The 17,685-nt window shown below is 45.8% G+C and overlaps 1 protein-coding gene across 1 annotated transcript; it reads right to left on the minus strand.

Moving 5' to 3' along the window:
- Positions 1-681: 681 nt before the first annotated feature.
- Positions 682-7,260, minus strand: MRPS23 (mitochondrial ribosomal protein S23). Its single transcript, XM_075904804.2, has 5 exons — positions 7,100-7,260; positions 6,803-6,979; positions 3,406-3,483; positions 2,839-2,962; positions 682-1,195 (listed from the first exon to the last, which is right to left on the minus strand). Exons 1-5 carry the CDS (start codon positions 7,141-7,143, stop codon positions 1,034-1,036), a joined length of 585 nt encoding a protein of 194 aa, XP_075760919.2. The 5' UTR covers positions 7,144-7,260; the 3' UTR covers positions 682-1,033.
- Positions 7,261-17,685: the final 10,425 nt, after the last annotated feature.

Raw genomic sequence — 17,685 nt, forward strand, 5'->3', positions numbered from 1 at the left:
TTTGTACAAGAGCTCTTTCACAAAAGGGCATGTGTGGATGGGGAAGAGGGAGGTTTTTTGGAAGAAGAGGGAAGAAAAAAAAAACACAGGTGCCCTGGTAGTCATTCTGTCCATAGCAATCCCTGCTTACATGAGAAAGCGCGCCCAGGGAGGGTGGACGCTATCTTTCAAAAAAAAAAAAAAGCGCATAGTTTTTCGATGCACTTTCGCAGTGTGAATGCTCTCTTGTGCAATTAAGATTTTTTGGAAAATCTCTTCCAGAAAAGGCTTCTTGCACAAGAAGCCTATAGTCTAGATGTAGCCTAACTGTGTGTAATCTTGCTCTTTCACTTCAGAGAAGTTCACCTACAACCTTACAGAGTTACAGCTAGAAACCATTGCAAGATTACATTTATGGGTAGTGTTATGGTTTATGAATATAGAAAGTAGTGAAATAAGAGAATGTAACTAGAAGACTAACAGGGGCCCTGTTTAATTTATAGAGTTAAAAAGTAGGCTCTACTAAAAGTTCAAAGATGAAAATCCAAAGTCACTGTTTCATGCAGGTATTACAGCAGGTGATGCTATATAGCATACACCATTTCTATAGTAAGCCAAGAATTTTTATTTAACAATGATGAGTCAAATCACAAAACCATTCACCCTATCTTGTGAGAGAAGATAAGCCCCATCACAAAGAAATGACACACTTAAAGTTTAATTAAACGTTAATTAAAATTGCTAATTGTTTCATTATCTCTCATGCATTTTTTCACCACAAAACAATTCATGAAAATAAATCTCAGGACCTTTGTAACAAAAAATTATTGCCATTTAACAAATGGAGAAATTGAGGCAGAAGCGTTAAGTGCCTTGCACAGGGTTACAGAAGGCATCACTGCTGGACTAGATCACGTCTCCCATGGGTAAATATCTTGTCATCAAAGGGTTTATAGAGTTTGGACCACTGGCATTCAACAGTTCCGAGGCCATAAACATGTAACATTATGTTACAACACAAGCCCAGACAATAGAGCTGAGAAACGTAGAACTCTTAGGACAAAGGATTTTCCTTCTGCACGTCAGCTGATTCAAGATGCTCCTCCTCCTGGTCTTGCTTCCGTTGCTGCCTCTCTTTTGCCTCGAACATGGTTTGAAGATTCATTTCTAACCCAAGATCACTGGTTTTGGTCTTTTGAAGAGTCTGTTGTGCTACCTACAGTTTACAGGAAGATGATCACCATAAATTGCAGCTATGAAGAGCTCTGTCTCGCCCCCTCAATGGATTAAATTGGGGTGAGGAACCTCAGGCCCAAGGGCCAGATGGGGCCCCCAGGCTTGTCTGGATCTAACCCCTGAGGCCTCCCCCCAACCCTATGGGGCTGGAGCACACAAAATCTACTAGGCTCTAGGAGCCAAAATCTACAGAGCCCCTAGGCTTTAGTGTGAGGGAGAATTTGGGGAGTATATTTCACAAATCAGTCAGGGACTGATCCAGTGATGGGTTGCTTTTTTTTAATTTTGTTTCTCATTTGTGTGCAGTCACTGACCCAAAAAAGGTTCCTGCCTTTAAATTAAATGAAAAGTAGAAGCAAACTCTGTGGTCACCCCTGTGTGCCCCAGAAGAGCCCAATGCATAGACGCTTGAAGAAATAAAGGGTCAAAGCTATCATTTACTATCATCTTCATAAGCAAAGATATACGGAGACTCGAGATACTAAATGTGAGAAGCAGAAAATGTAGTTAGAAAGCGTTGCCACTAGGGCTGTGAAAGTGTAATTGTTTACATTACATGGTTAAAGGTGCATGGATACACAAACCCTCCTTCCCTAGCGCTGCTGCCTCTGTACTGGAGGCAGTCCCATGGGAGCCAGTGTTAGGGGGGAGCTGGGTTTAACTGAACACATTTTAAAATCCCTAGTTGCCAACTTTCTGGGCTCTGGGAAAGCCTGATTTATTTATTTATTTTTTTAAGAGAGAGAGAGAGAGAGAAATAGCACAACTAAAACTAATTTCTCCTTTCCAATTTTTTCCCCCCCACCCAGCAAATTTTTTCCCCTTCTTTGCTCTAACTTGAACCACATCCTTCTCCCTGCTCAATCTTTTGCGGAGGAAAAACAATGCTGGTTCTCAGTTTACCAGTCATAATTATATCACAGCCATGTAGTGTAGGATGTAGTCTATACGTACATTGTTAACATATACATTCTTATGAAGGCCTCTCGTTTATTTTCTAAGTACTGTATGACAAATACTTATTTCAACACTGCTACCTTTTACAAGCACCACAAGCACTTAATGTAATAGGAAGTAATACATTAGGATTACCTTTAAAATTAAATCTACACTATAATTAATGTGTTCTCTTTAAACTACTGTGGAATGGTAGGAGAATTTTTTTTTTTATAATAAATTAAGAGTAGTAAAAACATTTTCCCCTGAAATGTATTAGTATGTTAATGTATACATCAAAGGGAAAGTAACCCTTACTGTTCTTTAAAGGCACTGTTTGTAAAAAGGTGCTGGCTTCAGAAACTTGGAAATTGAAATCCTCCATTCAACTGAAGTGCAAGTTTCTGTCACTGTTCCAAAAACGTACCTCACTCATGACATGGTATGACCAATTCTATGGCAGAGAGGGGAGTTAATTCTCCATGCCTAACTCAAATCTTGACTTTTCAATTCTGCTGAAACTTTCAAAAAGAGTGCCCAATTCCTGCCAATTTACACAGGCTCCCAGATGGCATAAAATAGTAAAGTCTTGTCACTACTGGCCTGAGATGCACATAAACTAGTGACCTAAAAAGTTGTTCTGTACCAATTTGCCAGCCACACAAGTATTTTTTAAATAATGCATACATTTGCTGTTCCTTTTCTTCGTAGAATGATCCCCTCTGCTAAAAGCTGATTTCCTGTTTCTTCAAACAATTTTTCTGGCTCAGTTTTTCCTTCTTTTTCCAGTTCAATAAATTTCTCAACAAACCTAGAATTTAAGACATTTGTTACATAAGCAAATAGTAAAAACTTGAACAACAAACGGTCCTGTAGCACCTTAAGAGACTAACATTATGAGCTTTTGTGGGCAAAACCCACTTCTTCAGATGAATGGAGCAAGGGGTCCAGGGGTGCAAATAGTAGCAATGTTAAAATGTTCAACTGCTTAGCAATTTTGACTTTGGTCTCCCTGCCCAGCCCCACCACAGCCTGTCCTACAACAGTTGGGGTTGCTCTGGCCTGGTGCATCTGGCCACTGCGAGAGTTCACTGGCAAGGGCTGGCTAACCAGTAAGCATACCGGTAAGCTTTATGTATACCAGTATGCTTATCAGTTAACATCCCTAGCAAACAGAAGCAACAAAACATTCTTATTCCATCAATTAAGCAGATGAAAGAGCTAATTCTAGATTAATTCTAGCATGCATCTTACCTTTGGCAGGTGGATTTAAAGTTTAATTGTGACAGTTCAAAGGCTTTTGGACCATTCCCATAAGCTTCATAAAATTTCCTATTCAATAAAACACAGTTTGAATTTCTCATTAATCCATGTATAGGTAATAACTTCACCACCAGAACTGAATGGACATGCAAAGCCAGAAAGCACTTAGTTTAGGGGAGGGCGAAGATGATTTCCCTGACTACTACTCTTCACACTCACTATATTTTACATTTATATACTATTTTTTATTCCAGCATCTCAAAAGTACTTTAACATACACTTTTTAATACATTATTACACATCAGTGAGGCACAAAAATATCACTTTTTTAAAAAGTGAGTTAACCAAAGCACAGAAAGGTAAAATGACTTGCTGAAGGCCACAACAAATTTGCAACTATGACAGGACTAGAACCTGGGGGGTTATAATTTGCTCTGAGTATCCTGGTATAAACAAAACCCTGCAGCAACTGATACTCGAATAACTACTGTACTAGTTCTTGAACATTTGTTAACTGTTACAAGCATTCTGTTGACCCAGTGCTTCACAAGAGCTCCAGGTGTTTAGATTAAGGCTGGTTTACAGTGGTTTAACTACAGTGCCAATTCAAAGTGATGATTTTTAGGTGTACACCAGTGATGATAAACACATCCCTGCTCCATCACAAGACAGGGATCATGGGCAACAATTGTCCTATTGTAGAACTGAACAGCTAAGCACATAAGAGTTAATTAAGTATCCAGAAGTAAACAATGGTTAAAGAACAGTTGTATTTTTCTCCTAATCTATCATTTTAAACAGATGTGCACATAGGCCTCAAACCAGAAAAAGGCGATTTTAGAAAATCTAAACAAATAAATAAGTTTCACAGGGCAGCCACGGATCCAGTAAGATATGTTAGCAACCCCCTCTGCAGTCTACTGCAAATTTCAAAGGGAAACTGAAGCCTCTCCTGGGTGTCTGGGTGTTGTAGGGCATAGATGAGGGATGGCCAAACTCAGTATAGCAAAATCCAGATCTGTACACAGAGGTCCCCCAAGTGAGCATGAGGGGGCTCCGTGGCCGCCTTCCTGATGGTCCGTGGCTTAAGCTCAACTCCCCTCAGTGAGGAGCCCTCCCAGTTTGCCTCCCTCCCCACCCCCACACAGTTGGATCACTAGTGCCGGCTTCTCCCAAGGGAGTGGGGGAGCCAGTACTCCAATGGAATCTGGCCAATGGAAGCAGCAGGAAGTGGTGCCTGGACAAGTAGGTGCCCCCCACAAAAAGACAAGTAGGTGCCCCCCACATCTTCATGCCCAGACCTCCGCACCCCAGCTCCTCACACACCTTGCTGAGACCCTACACCCTCCCCCCCAGCCAGACACCCTATCCCCATTCTATTCCTGAACCCTCCCTCCTAGCCCCACAGCGAACCTTCCCTTTTTCTTGTCCCTCCCTGTGGCCAAATACCCTACTTCAGTGGTCCCCAACGTGGCGCCCGCCGGGGCATTTATGTTCACTCGCCGAAACATCTGGGCTGGCCCTGCCCCTGGCGTGCAACACATGCGTGGTGCCGGCCCTGGGCACGTGGTGCATGGGCGGCCCCTACCCCGGGCGCACGGCACATGCGCGTTACTGGCCTTGAACTCAGGGTGCGTGGACAGACCCCACCCCCGGGCGCACGGCAGCCACGAAAAGTTGGAGACCACTGCCCTACTCCTAGCCTGCTTCTGAACCCTTCCTCCCATCTAGAGCTTGCACCTGCACCCCAGGTCCCACCCAGATCCTGCAACCCCATTCCTCTCACTGGCAGCCCTGTCCCACACATTGAACCTATTTTCGTCCCAACCCCAGAGCGGGTCGCGGAGTGTCCATAATATCCACTAAACCTGGAACCCAAGAAGACAGGAAGAGTAAATACAGCCTATAGGAAGGCCTGAACCTCAGTGCTCTGTGTGACTCTAGTGCCAAAAGTGAAGTGTCTCAGTTGAGGGCCACATCAGGGATGGTTAGGGGGTTTTGGAGGGTTGTTTTGTTTCTCACTTGTGTAGTCCCCAATTGATTTTTCTGTAGGTCAGTGGCCCCCTGACCCAAAAAAGTTCCCCACCCTGCCATAAGTAAAGAAAACATGGGAACCTTTTGTGCTGGACATAAATTAATGTTTTACTTTCATTAAAATGAAGTCTAATAAACTGAGATGAGAAAGTTAAAGCACTTAGTCTGTTTAATAACTTAAATTAATATTTCCTTTCTTACTGGTTAAATTAAACCATTCACCCTAGCTGCAGCATTAGTAAAATAGCTCAGGAGAAATTATGTAATTAACAGCAAGTTTCTTTAGCAAATGGTAGTCCGTGGAAAGGTTTGCATTGAGCCAGCTGAATCATGGGCCAAAAAGTTTGAGAATCACCGTGTTAGGGGGTTGGGAGAGTGCTGCGCAGCAGGAGGATGGGCTGGTGGCAGCAGGGCCGGGAGAACAGTACCACCCACTAACTCCAGAGCAGCAGAAGCAGGACCTGCACTCATTCTGCACTGAGTAAATGGAGCGGCAGCAATCAGAGGCAGCAGAGGGCCATAACGATCCCAGAAGGTAATTTCTATTAAACCGCTGTTGCTGTGTAAGTGTTTAGTATGTGATCACAAAATCACTCACATTTTTCATTAAACAAAATACAGGACTATGTAGCACTTTAAAGACTAACAAGATGATGAGCTTTCGTGGGCCAGACCCACTTCCTCAGATCAAACAGGAAATGGAGGAAGTGGGTCTGGCCCACGAAAGCTCAGCACCTAATAACCCATCTTGTTAGTCTTTAAAGTGCTGCATTGTCCTGTAGAATAGTGATAAGAGATGTAGCCGTGTTAGTCTGGGGTAGTTGAAGCAAAATGCAGGACAATGTAGCACTTTAAAGACTAACAAGATGGTTTATTAGATGATGAGCTTTCCTGGGCCAGACCCACTTTGATCTGAGGAAGTGGGTCTGGCCCACGAAAGCTCATCATCTAATAAACCATCTTGTTAGTCTTTAAAGTGCTACATAGTCCTGCATTTTGCTGCATTGTCCTGTTTGTTGTTTCAGCTGCACCAGACTAACACGGCTACATTTCTACCTCTATTTCTCATTAACCGCTCACTGCGTGACTATGGGGAACTCCAGACGCCGAGGTCCACATTGACAAGCCCCCCCCCTAGAAATTCCTGCCACCCGCCTGGGCCGAGGTCGGGCAGGTTTCGGGGTTTCAGTCCCACCACGCCCCGAGACCCTCCTGCTTGGCAGAAGCCTCCCGCCTCCCCCCACCACCCGGCAGAGGCGGCCGAGCCCCCGGGGAGCGGAGCCCTGTCGCGGCAAACGCGCTGCCTGCGGCTCCGAGCCGAGGTCCGCCCCCGCCCCCGCCCCCGCAGACTCACGCTCGGACCGCGTCCTCCGGGTACAGGACGGGCGGGATCGGGTCCGTCACTTTGCCGTAGCGCGGCCGCGGCTCGCGGTAGACGGGCTCGCGCAGCGGCGGGAAGGCGGCGTACACCTCGAACCACAGCGGCTTCTGCGCCTCGGCCAGCGCCCCCGAGCGCATCAGGTCCCGCGTCCTGGTGGGGCAAGAGCACGGTGAAGGCCGGGCCCGAGAGAAGGGGCCCGGCCCGCGCGTGGGGGGCCCGGCAGCGGCCCGCTCCGCCCTCCCACGTCACAGCCTCCAGTCCAGCCCGTACCGGGAGAACACAGTCCCCAGCTTCTCCAGCCGGCTCCCCGCCATGCCGCTTCCGCACGTCAGGCCTCCCCTAGCAACCACGGCTCCTCACAACCAGCCCGCACTTTTACCCGGAAGCGGAAGCGAGTGACCGAGCTGACGTCAGTCCGAGAGAATGCCCGAGAAGGCGCCAGGAGCCGATGACCGAGCAGAGCCCGAGGCGGATGGACGAAACAGGCAGAAGCAGCCGATACCAGAGCCGGGCCGGGGGATTCCCCGCAGCTCCCCCTGCCGATGAGCTGGAGGGTTGCAGAGAGCCCCTGCTTCAAGATAAACTTAAAGAACAACGAATAGTCCTGCAGCCCCTGGAAGACTAACAAAACATGGAGATGGGAGCATGAGCTTTGTGGGCACAGCCCACTTCTTCAGATGGCGGAAGTGCTGGAAGTCTAGAACCAAAAATAAATAGAATCATAGAATCATAGGACTGGAAGGGACCTCGAGAGGTCATCGAGTCCAGCCCCCCCGCCCTCAAGGCAGGACCAAGCTCCGTCTACACCATCCCTGACAGATGTCTATCTAACCTGTTCTTAAATATCTCCAGAGAGGGAGATTCCACCACCTCCCTTGGCAATTTACTCCAATATTTGACCACCCTGACAGTTAGGAATTTTTTCCTAATGTCCAATCTAAACCTCCCCTGCTGCACTTTAAGCCCATTACTCCTTGTCCTGTCCTCAGAAACCAAGAGGAACAAATTTTCTCCTTCCTCCCTGTGACACCCTTTTAGATATTTGAAAACCGCTATCATGTCCCCCCTTAATAGGGGAGGGGGAGAGGAAAAATATGGGAAGGGGGGGGGGAAGAAGAGGCAGTGAGTATATAAATATCAAAGGGAAAGCAGAGCAGTATGTAACAGGCCAAACGGATAGTCTATAAGCACCTAAAGTCTAGATCTGTGGTTCTCAAACTTTTCGGGCTCCGGAGCTCTTTACACGTGTAAAAATGTACGTGGAGCCCCAGCAGTCCACTGATTGTACATGTTGTACCTATCGATATTTCCAGTTTGTCAACCTCATGGAGCTCCTGGAGATGTCTCGCGGAGCCCTCGGAGAACAGTTTGAGAAACACTGGTCTAGATAGTTAAAAGAAGTAGATAAGAACCATTAGTTAGCAGTTAGAGAGGAAGAATACTAACACCAGATTCTACACTGACAACCATTGACACCTTCGTTGGTTGATAGTGTCCCAGCCATTCAGACTCTTGGCATGAGAATTAAACTGTTGACTCAATTGCAGTTCCAACCCTTCCCTGTGTATTTGCAGTGGGTCATTGCTGGTAGTTGATGGCCTAGATCATATTACTCGATGTGCAGTTAAATGAGCCTCTGATTTGGTGGCGTATGTGGTTGGCTCCAGTGATGAATTTGCTTGTATAGATATGTGGGTGGAGTTGGCAGCACTGTGCACCTGATTACAGAACTCTGCGGCTTTGTCCTTGCCCACAACTACTTCCAATTCGGAGACAATTTGTATCTTTAGGTCAGCAGAACAGCCATGGGCACCACAATATGCCAACATCTTTATGCCAGCAATGCCCCACTGTAATATATATTGGACAAACTGGTCAGTCCCTATGCAAAAAGTATCAGAGGGGTAGCCGTGTTATTCTGAAACCATAAAAACGAGAAGTCCTGAGGCACCTTATAGACTAACAGATTTACTGAAGCATAAGCTTTTGTAGGCAAAGACCCACTTTGTCAGATGCATCTGATGCATTTTGCCCACGAAAGCTTATGCTCCAATAAATCTGTTCCTACGGGAAAGAATCAATAGACACAAATCAGATATACATAAAGGGAATATACAGACACCTGTTGGAGAACACTTTAATCTGCCTGGTCACTCATTAAGAGATCTTCAAGTTGCTGTTTTGTTACAGATCAATTCCATAAGCGAAATACACAGGAAAGGGTTAGAACTACAATTCATTCATAGACAGGGCTTGACAAACTATGTAATCTACTCGCCTGTGGCGAGTAGATTACAACCTGGAAGAGCCGGGTTCGTGCGATCTGCCGCGGCTCGGCGAGCCCTGTTCATAGAAGCCCATTTGCTATGGCAAGATTTTCTCTCTCCCACTCTTTCTTTCAGATCCTATGCACATGTGTAACCAGTACATGGCAGGTTTGAATCTGGGACCTTAAGAGCTTAATATAAGAGCATCTATAGCTTGCGTTAGAAATCCAGCTACTGCTCAGCTTAGGCTGTAGAGCTCCCTTGTTCTTATCTCTAGCTGTAAGTGGTCTAAATACTACTGCATGGGACAGTGAACCACACAAGGTGTGTGGGTTACACATGCATACACACAATTTCTTATCCAGTGCGCACATGATTTTGGATCCTGTCCATGCATAAACAATTTCTGATCGTGCCCACATAAGCTCTTTAAACCAATTCCTTCAGCAAACAGCTGGGACAAGCCAGTGCAGTATGGGCTGTAGCTGCTTGCAAAAACAGCTCCAGCTGTGGGCAGAATGATCAGCCGGAGCACAGAGGACTATTGAGTAGTAATAGACAGGACAGGGAGCTTGCTGTTATAGGACTGGGCTGTCCTCAGAAAAGATGATCCCCTAATTCTAGCTAAACTAAATTAAATGTATGAACTGTAGAGGGTCTGGGGCTGACCTAGGGGTAGAATGGCCCCAGGTACAAACTAGAGCAGCCCCAGGAGCCAGTACAGCAGCTGCAAATCGCTGGCACTAGTTCCCCAACATATCCCTCTGTTCCCTGCATGCAGCATGTCGCTATACTGGGGATCAGCAATCTATGGCTCACTAGGGAGCCAGGTATGGCTCTTTTGGAGCTCAAGCCCAGCCCCGCCTTGCTGCTCCAACAGCAGGGAGTCCATGCTGGCGCTACAGCCTCGTGTCCTCCTGCAAGATTAGAGCACCAGCACCGGCATCCTGGAGGGGGGAGAAGGAAGGGAGAACCCTGAGTAGCCAGAAATGAAGTGCAGAAACAGCTGTTCCCTTCCCTGGCCAGGGGAACAGTAGCACGCTGACGCACTTCCTGGAGGCTCTCCCCACTGCTCCAATAGCAGCAGGGAAAGCGGTGCCTGGAAGCAGTGAATGGCATGAAAGGTAACTGCCCACCCAGTTCCTCATGCCCAGACTCTGCCCCCACAACCCCCTCATGCTGAGAGCCCACACCCCCAGCCTGCTCCTGCCCCCTCCCCTCTGGCCAAACACCTACTACCACCCTGATCCTGCCCCCTCCCCAGACATCCTAGCTGCCCCCAGCCTGCTCCTCCACCCTCCCTTGCTCCTGCCTTCTCTCCCTGGCCAGACACCCTACTCCCAGCCTGCTCCTGCACCCACCTCCCACTCAGACCTTACACCCTCTCCCCCTCTTATACCCCCATCCCTCTCCCACTCACTGGCATCCCTGTTCCGCACACTTAACCCCTCATTTTTGGCCCCAGTCCAGAGCCTTAGGGGGCCCACAATTTCATTAGCCCTGGAACCCCAGAAGAGTAAATCTGGCCTACCTACGGCCTTGAACCTTAGTCCCCCCTGCCCCTCACCCCATCATAGGGGTAGAGCACCAGGGGACTGTCACTTGGGTGAGTCAGTAGCCCCCAACCCAAAAAAGGTCCCCCCCGCTATAAAGAAAGACAATGTTTAAACCTTTTATGTTGGATATGACATATACTTATTTCATGTAAAAATGAAGCCTGGCCAATAAGCCCCCAATTAGGGCCCAGCCCCCATCTGGCTGCAGCATCATAACAATCCTGCACCCTCCCACACTCAACCCTAAACCCATCCTATATCTGAACCCCCTGCCATAACACTCCTGCACCCCCTGAAACTCCTGCACTTCCCACATACCCCAACCCTGTGCTCATCATACACCTGAACCCCCTGCCATGACCCCTCACTCACAAATCCCCAATCTCTAGCATCCCCACATCCCCAGTGTCCTACCATAACACTCCTGCACCCTCACATACCCCGACCTTGTGCCGAGTTCATCATACACTCAAACCCCCTGCCAAGCCCCCACACAGCCCAACCCAGACTCCTGCACCCTTACATCCCCAAACCTCCACCATAAGATTGACAGAAGACAGCCTGAATGTGTGCATGAAGCTGGATTTGGCCAGCTATGATATAAACTCCAAAAAAAGTTTGAAAAAACACAGCAGCAGAAGTCCCATTAAATAAAGTCTGTGAGTACAATGTTTCATTTATGCTATTATTCATCATGTCAATTATCAATAATATTAAGTTGTATATTTTCAGTTATGCAAATGGACATTCTTATATGGCTCTTTGTTGACCACTTGTTCTGAATTTAGATGTAGTTTGGCTCAAAAAGGTTGCCAACCCCTGCACTGTAGCAGCCAAGGGTCTGACATAGGGCTGTTTTGGAACACTTGGTAACAGGGCTAGTCACAGGAGGAGCACTACCAGCTTTGCAGCCCCTATTCATACGGGCTGATATGATTTCATGGGCTCCCAGAATGTTAATGGCACTTACGGCTTTTTATTCGGAGGCTGCGGGTCCAAATCCAGCTCTACAGGGACAGAAAGTTCTTGTCATACTATGACCAGCGTGAAAATGAATTGGCAGTTACTCAAGGTGCTACCCGCCAGGTGTCCGCATCACAACACTTCCATCCAATCAATTTTAATTAGCATCTTTTGGGGCACCCTCAGTAAAGAGGCTGAAGATTGAACAGGTGTTGGGAGATTTAACACTCCTCCTCCTCCTCCCTGCACATCAGGGTTAGGGCACAGGGGCAGTTCCCATGCACTGTTACAGTCTCAGTGCCATCAGCTTTCACATAACCTCAAATCAAAACATTAAAAAAAATATTAAGCCCCATACTGTAATATTTATAAAGTCAAAGAATCCTCTGAAAAGCTCAGCTGCTCTGCCATGCACATACACAGAGGAGAGGGCACAGGAGGACAAATGCAATCAGCACTACTAGGACAGCACGCATTAAATAGGAATTTCTCTGGCAGTCTAAAAATAGCCGAGCTGGGGCTTGTTGCTCAGTCAACGTTGTGATTTGTTTCTAATTACATTTTGTGCCTATGATTAAACATCCTAAAATATCTCCTGCAGGGAATATAATTTCAGCCGCACCTTGCCTTGCCTTGATCACCCTTCCATTCCACATATAGAGCTTTGTTGTCTAAACAGTGTCTCTCATGGGAGGGGGGGTGGGGGAAGTGACTCTCTTCCCTTATTACCAGGCTGACTCTGAGAACCAAGCATTGTGGTGCTGAAAATAAATCATGCATACAACGTAAGGTGATTTCTTTGGCAATGGCAACTCATGCAGTGAGAAGCCAAGACAGAGTTGTATGAATGGTTGCATCTATACTGCACCGTTATTTCAAGATGACTAGCTTTATTTTGAAACAACAATGTGAGTGTCTACACAGCAATTCCATTATTTCAAAATTATTTTGAAATCACAGACGGCTTATTCAGAAATCTGTAAACCTCATTCTACGAGGAATAATGCCCATTCCAAAATAGCTATTTCGAGATAAGGCGTGCGTAGATGCTCCACTACTGCTATTTCGAAATAGCCCCTCGCCAGGGCCATTCTGAGTTCTTCCTTTCCAGTGCCTCCTAGGGCTCTAAATTGAGATAGCATTAGGAGAGCCTGCCTCAGACTAATTTTGAGGCTTCCCTGCAGTGTAGCTGTGCTATTTTGAAATAAGATATTCTGGAATAACTATTCTGGAATACTTATTTTGAAATAGCTGTGCAGTGTAGAAGTACCCAGTGACTGAATGTTACACTAAGTGTTGCACTATTCTAGTGACATGTTTCAGAGCGGTAGCCGTGTTAGTCTTTTTCAGCAAAAACAACAAGGAATCCGGTGGCACTCTAAAGACAAACACGTTCATTTGGGCATAAGCTTTCATGAGATACAAATCACTCAGTGCTTTATCTATTGCCAGCAATGCCTGGTGATTGCCATTTCCTTAAGCTATTCAGCTAGTGCCCTGGAGTGCTTGATGGTTAAAAGAGGACATGTCACCGAAAATCAAATGTAACAATTTTTCAGAGGCCCCTAAAGTTGCACTTGTGAATTTTTCACACACCTACACTTGAATCTGCACATGTAGCAAGATGAGATGGGCCCATTATACACCTGAAACCCCTGCGGGAAACCGCAATTTGCAATCACAAAATCAGCAGCGGGTGTGTTGGTGCAGTTTTTAGTTCTTGCACCGAGATGGTGCAGACAGAGCCATATGCCTGTAGTAAACTCCACTGATTGCAGAGTTCGGCTGACGCTGAACACTTCGGATAATCCCATCCTCCATTGGATGGCCTCATTTTTAAAAGCACCGAGCATGTGATGTGCAGCACTTGAAATGAATGCAAGCTCCAGGGTGGACAGCAGAACAGATATCGCAGGCCCATGTGCTATCTTTGTACAATATTGTTTTAGTTATGAATGGTTTATGTATGAATGTGTTCAACTCCATTGGGTAGGGGGTTATCACACCTATTGCAGGAACAAAAACAGATGGGGGGAAGAAGATGAGTCACGGAGACTAAAACTTTAGAGAGAGTCCACCTCTAGACTGGTTTGAGATGATGTTTCAAGAGGAGTTTTCTAGACATTGGAGACAAAGAAAGGTCTTTTGGTATAAATGGCTGATCTTGAAGTGACATGAGACCTTTTTGATCCAGCAAACAGACAAGACCTTCTGTTCAAGGGCCCCATCTCTTATACAAAGGTTGGAAAGAATTTGGCATACTAGGGCCCCATAACCTGATGGTTAATTCCTGGCAGGTTTAGTGTAGGGTTAGTTCTGAGGTTTGTTTTTATTATGACTTCTCTGTAATGCTTTTACCTTAAGAATAAAGGTGCTTACTTAGAAAGAGCTGTATGCTAACTTGTATCTGCTGGCAGTCTGCAGTTCAAAGCCCTTGAGGAGAAAGCAAAGTCCAGGTGCTGGCCTTTAAGCAAATTGGTATGTGGAGGATTTCACATGGCTGGGAAGTGGGTCAAGAGATAGGTGGTGTCCGGAGACCTGAGACCAGACTGGGCACTGTTGAAGTAGACCACGAGGCAGGAGATATAGACACAGTTATCTTTACACTGCGACAGGCAGCACCTTTGAAAATAAGGCCACTTACATGGATGCGTAAATATAGACTTAGGTTCATACTTCCAAAACTCTTGGCCGTAAGAATTATTGTCAGTGAAGACAATGAAGTGTCTGGGTCTAGCAAACTCCCAGACTTGAAGCCAACTGTTGTAGCCATGCCATATCCGCCAAACATATGTTGAAATGTACTGAGGCCTGTTGGACATGCCTGGTTTATGACTGATTTGTTGAATCTGTTGTGCTTTAGCCTGGTCTGACTCCAGTCTCGGCTGGTGGATGATGAAGAGGGACATCCAAGCTGAAGGGCAGGCACAATCCTGGGCAGAGGGTCACTCGTATAATTTTTATCTCTTTCCTTCAAAAGGATGAGTGCAAATGAATGAACAGGAACTGTGACAGGCACGAAATCTTCCTCCTGGGAAGAGGACAGATCTGAGAGTGCAAGAGCACAGCATCCATATGTTTGGCAACTTACACAAATTAAAGTCCTTAAGCTCATACCATATGTCCGAGAATAAAGCCCAGATGGCTTCAGAATCATGTAGCCTTGCTGAGGCTGCAGCTTGCTTAATGCTGCTCTCTCACTCCACACACACACTTACTTCACATTTACCCGCACTTCATGGTGCCCTCCATATGAGGGTCTGAGTGCATTCAGATCTGTGTTCGTTAATACTTACCTAGGCCACTGAGAAGTCCCCTATTACAGAGAAGGAAATGGAGGCCTGGTGAGGATAAATACTAAATTAGAGGCCGCACATATCCCCAGCGTAGCCAGAGGCTGTTCTTGTTTTTGTTGCGCTATAGAGATTAGATCTGTGGAGTCAGAGTCATTAATGTTAAAGGCCATTATGTCTACACAGACCTGCTTATTTCAGTACTAGGATCAAGCGACAGCAGCACATGCTAGGGCCAGTGGACTCTACAGGCCACACATCCGTTATTACAGTTGAAGGCGGCTGTCCATTGCTCCAGTTTAAGGACAACTATTGGACAATAGTTAAGCCTGGGGATCTAAACTAAAAGGCCTGGTTCTCTGTTGCTCATTGTCACTTCCCCTCTTTGCACAAAGGTAAGAAAGGATATGAAGCAGTAACATTTTGCATGCTCTTTGCACAAGTACAAAATGACCACCTTTGGGGCTAAACCAAGAGAATCAGGCCTGCCTGTTATGTGGTATTTTCTTGAGGATGAGTGGTACCTTATGTTTCCACCATGTGGCAGCAGATATAACATTTAGGCTGTCCGAGGCTGGCTCATCCAGCTTGATTTTTTTTTAAATTTAATTTAATTGTGTTTAGAAAAGCTACACCAAGGTTATCTGCTGTGCATAAATAACCTTCCCAGTGTTCCAGTATTTCCAGGAACCTGACTTCCAAGAAAGAGAGATCAGGAAGTAATTTGTATTTATTAGATACATTCCTTTGTTTCCCTCTAATTATGGATGGGTCAATTCAAAAAATACACTTGGTAATTTCAGACACAAGATATTCAATTCCTCTTCAAGTTTTATAAACACAAGAGGCAATACATTTGCCTTCGAGATTGTCCTCAAGCAACAAAATTTGGATCCAGATCCAAAACTGCCTTAATCTTTACAGTAATTTGGATGCAGTGTTTTGGTTGGGGACTATTTTATCATCTCAATTCACTCTTTGCAGGAGAATAAACTCCCCCAATTAGAGACAGAGAATGAAAAAGGGAACTACAGAAGGTGACCCCAGCACTGTGTTCATGGTGACACTAAAAAAATAATTTGTACAACTCCCAGTTCCCACTATTTATAACTGTAGTGTTAGTGGGTTAATGACAGGAATTACTTGAAGCAATAGGAAGGTTATACTCACTTTTTCAGCCCTCTCATGCTTTTTAAAAGTAAGAGAACACATAATGTTTTATCTAGCACTTTGCTTCCATGAATCTAAAAACACTCTCTCATGAAGAAAGTTTCACAACTCACTGGAAAGTTCACAGAACCTTATTTTAGCAGCTGTACACAGGGAACACCCAGGCAGAGATGCAAAGTGATTTGGGCAAGGTCATATAGTCAAGTCAGTGGCAGAGCTCAGAGCAGAACCAAGACCCCCCTGTTGTAGCAGCCTTGGCTCTATCCACAGCTCCAAGCCTGGGAAGATCTTCCTAGCAGCAATAAACTCTGAACTAATTATAGCAACTGTCTTTGGATACCAATTAGGTACATCTTATGCATAAATTCTTCACTGACTGATTGTTAGTTGCCAGACTGAATTCAAGGGTGTTGCTGTCTCTTGGCTAAAGACCTGTCCAAAAATAAATAATCATCATTGGCCACTACAGATTGGCCACTACAAGACTATAGAATCCCAGTCCTGGCGAAGAACCAACATCTTTAACAGTGAGGGCAGGTGGGGAGAGGGCTAAAGAACAGAACACACACATGTAGTTTGGGGGAACAAAGGCAAGGCCAGACGAGGCAAATAGGCTAACACATCATGACCTACAATAGCAGGAACATAAGAATAATCCTACTGAGTCAGACCAAGGGTCCATCTAGCCCAGCATCTTGTCTTCTGCCAGTAGACAATGGCAGGTGCTTCAGAGGAAATTCAGAGAGAGCTCTGTTAGGACAGTGCTCTTAACCAACGGCCCCCTCCACAAATGATAATCCATGCTTGTTAATGAGGATACCTTAAACATTGGTTTAAGCCTGGAAGTGCCGCTCAGAAAGATCCAGTGATGTTTTGAGTCTACCTTGCCACCTGTAGAGTCCCCATCACTGTGATCCAAGTGCCAATATCACTCAGGAAGGGAGCTCAGCGCTCCTGACTCACTGGCTACTGTTAGCTCTGGAGCAGTCTATTTATCCTGCACCTGAAGCACAACCTAGGGTGGTCTCAATGGCCAGTTAACGCTAATAAGTTGGCATTAGAGCCAGCAGCGGTGCGCCAATCCACCTACTGTATTGCGGCCTGCAACAGCTGACTTAACCAGATGCATATGAAAGCATGACAAGTAAAAGCAATATCTACCTCTCCACTCATCCCACAAATAATCCATCAAAGACGCAGTCTTGATTCAGGTCTTCTGAACAAAGGCCAAACTGCAAAAAGTTGTCAAGTTCAGACTCAGCTAGCCTCATAACGTTAGATTTATAGTCCTTCGCCATGTGTTTGGTTCTGGCCATTCATTTGTCATCACATTTATAGGAGAATGTATCTGATCATCTGAGCCAGGCAAATATTTTCCTCCACAAAAGTGGGCCAGAAACACAGTGGGTGTACAGTAGCAAAGCTCCACTGATGTGTTATGTTGATTTAAATACACCAGTTGAGGATCTGGCTTGTAAATCGCAACTCCCCTGATTTCAGGCTTTATCCCAAACTTGACACAGACTAGAACTGAACAGGCATTCCAGGGCCCAGTTGTGAGCCACATGGCATGTTTATGGCAAAGAATCAGAATCACGGTGGATGTG

Source organism: Pelodiscus sinensis, chromosome 21 (assembly GCF_052426305.1).
Source record: "Pelodiscus sinensis isolate ZL-2025 chromosome 21, ASM5242630v1, whole genome shotgun sequence".
Taxonomy (NCBI): Eukaryota; Metazoa; Chordata; order Testudines; family Trionychidae; genus Pelodiscus; species Pelodiscus sinensis.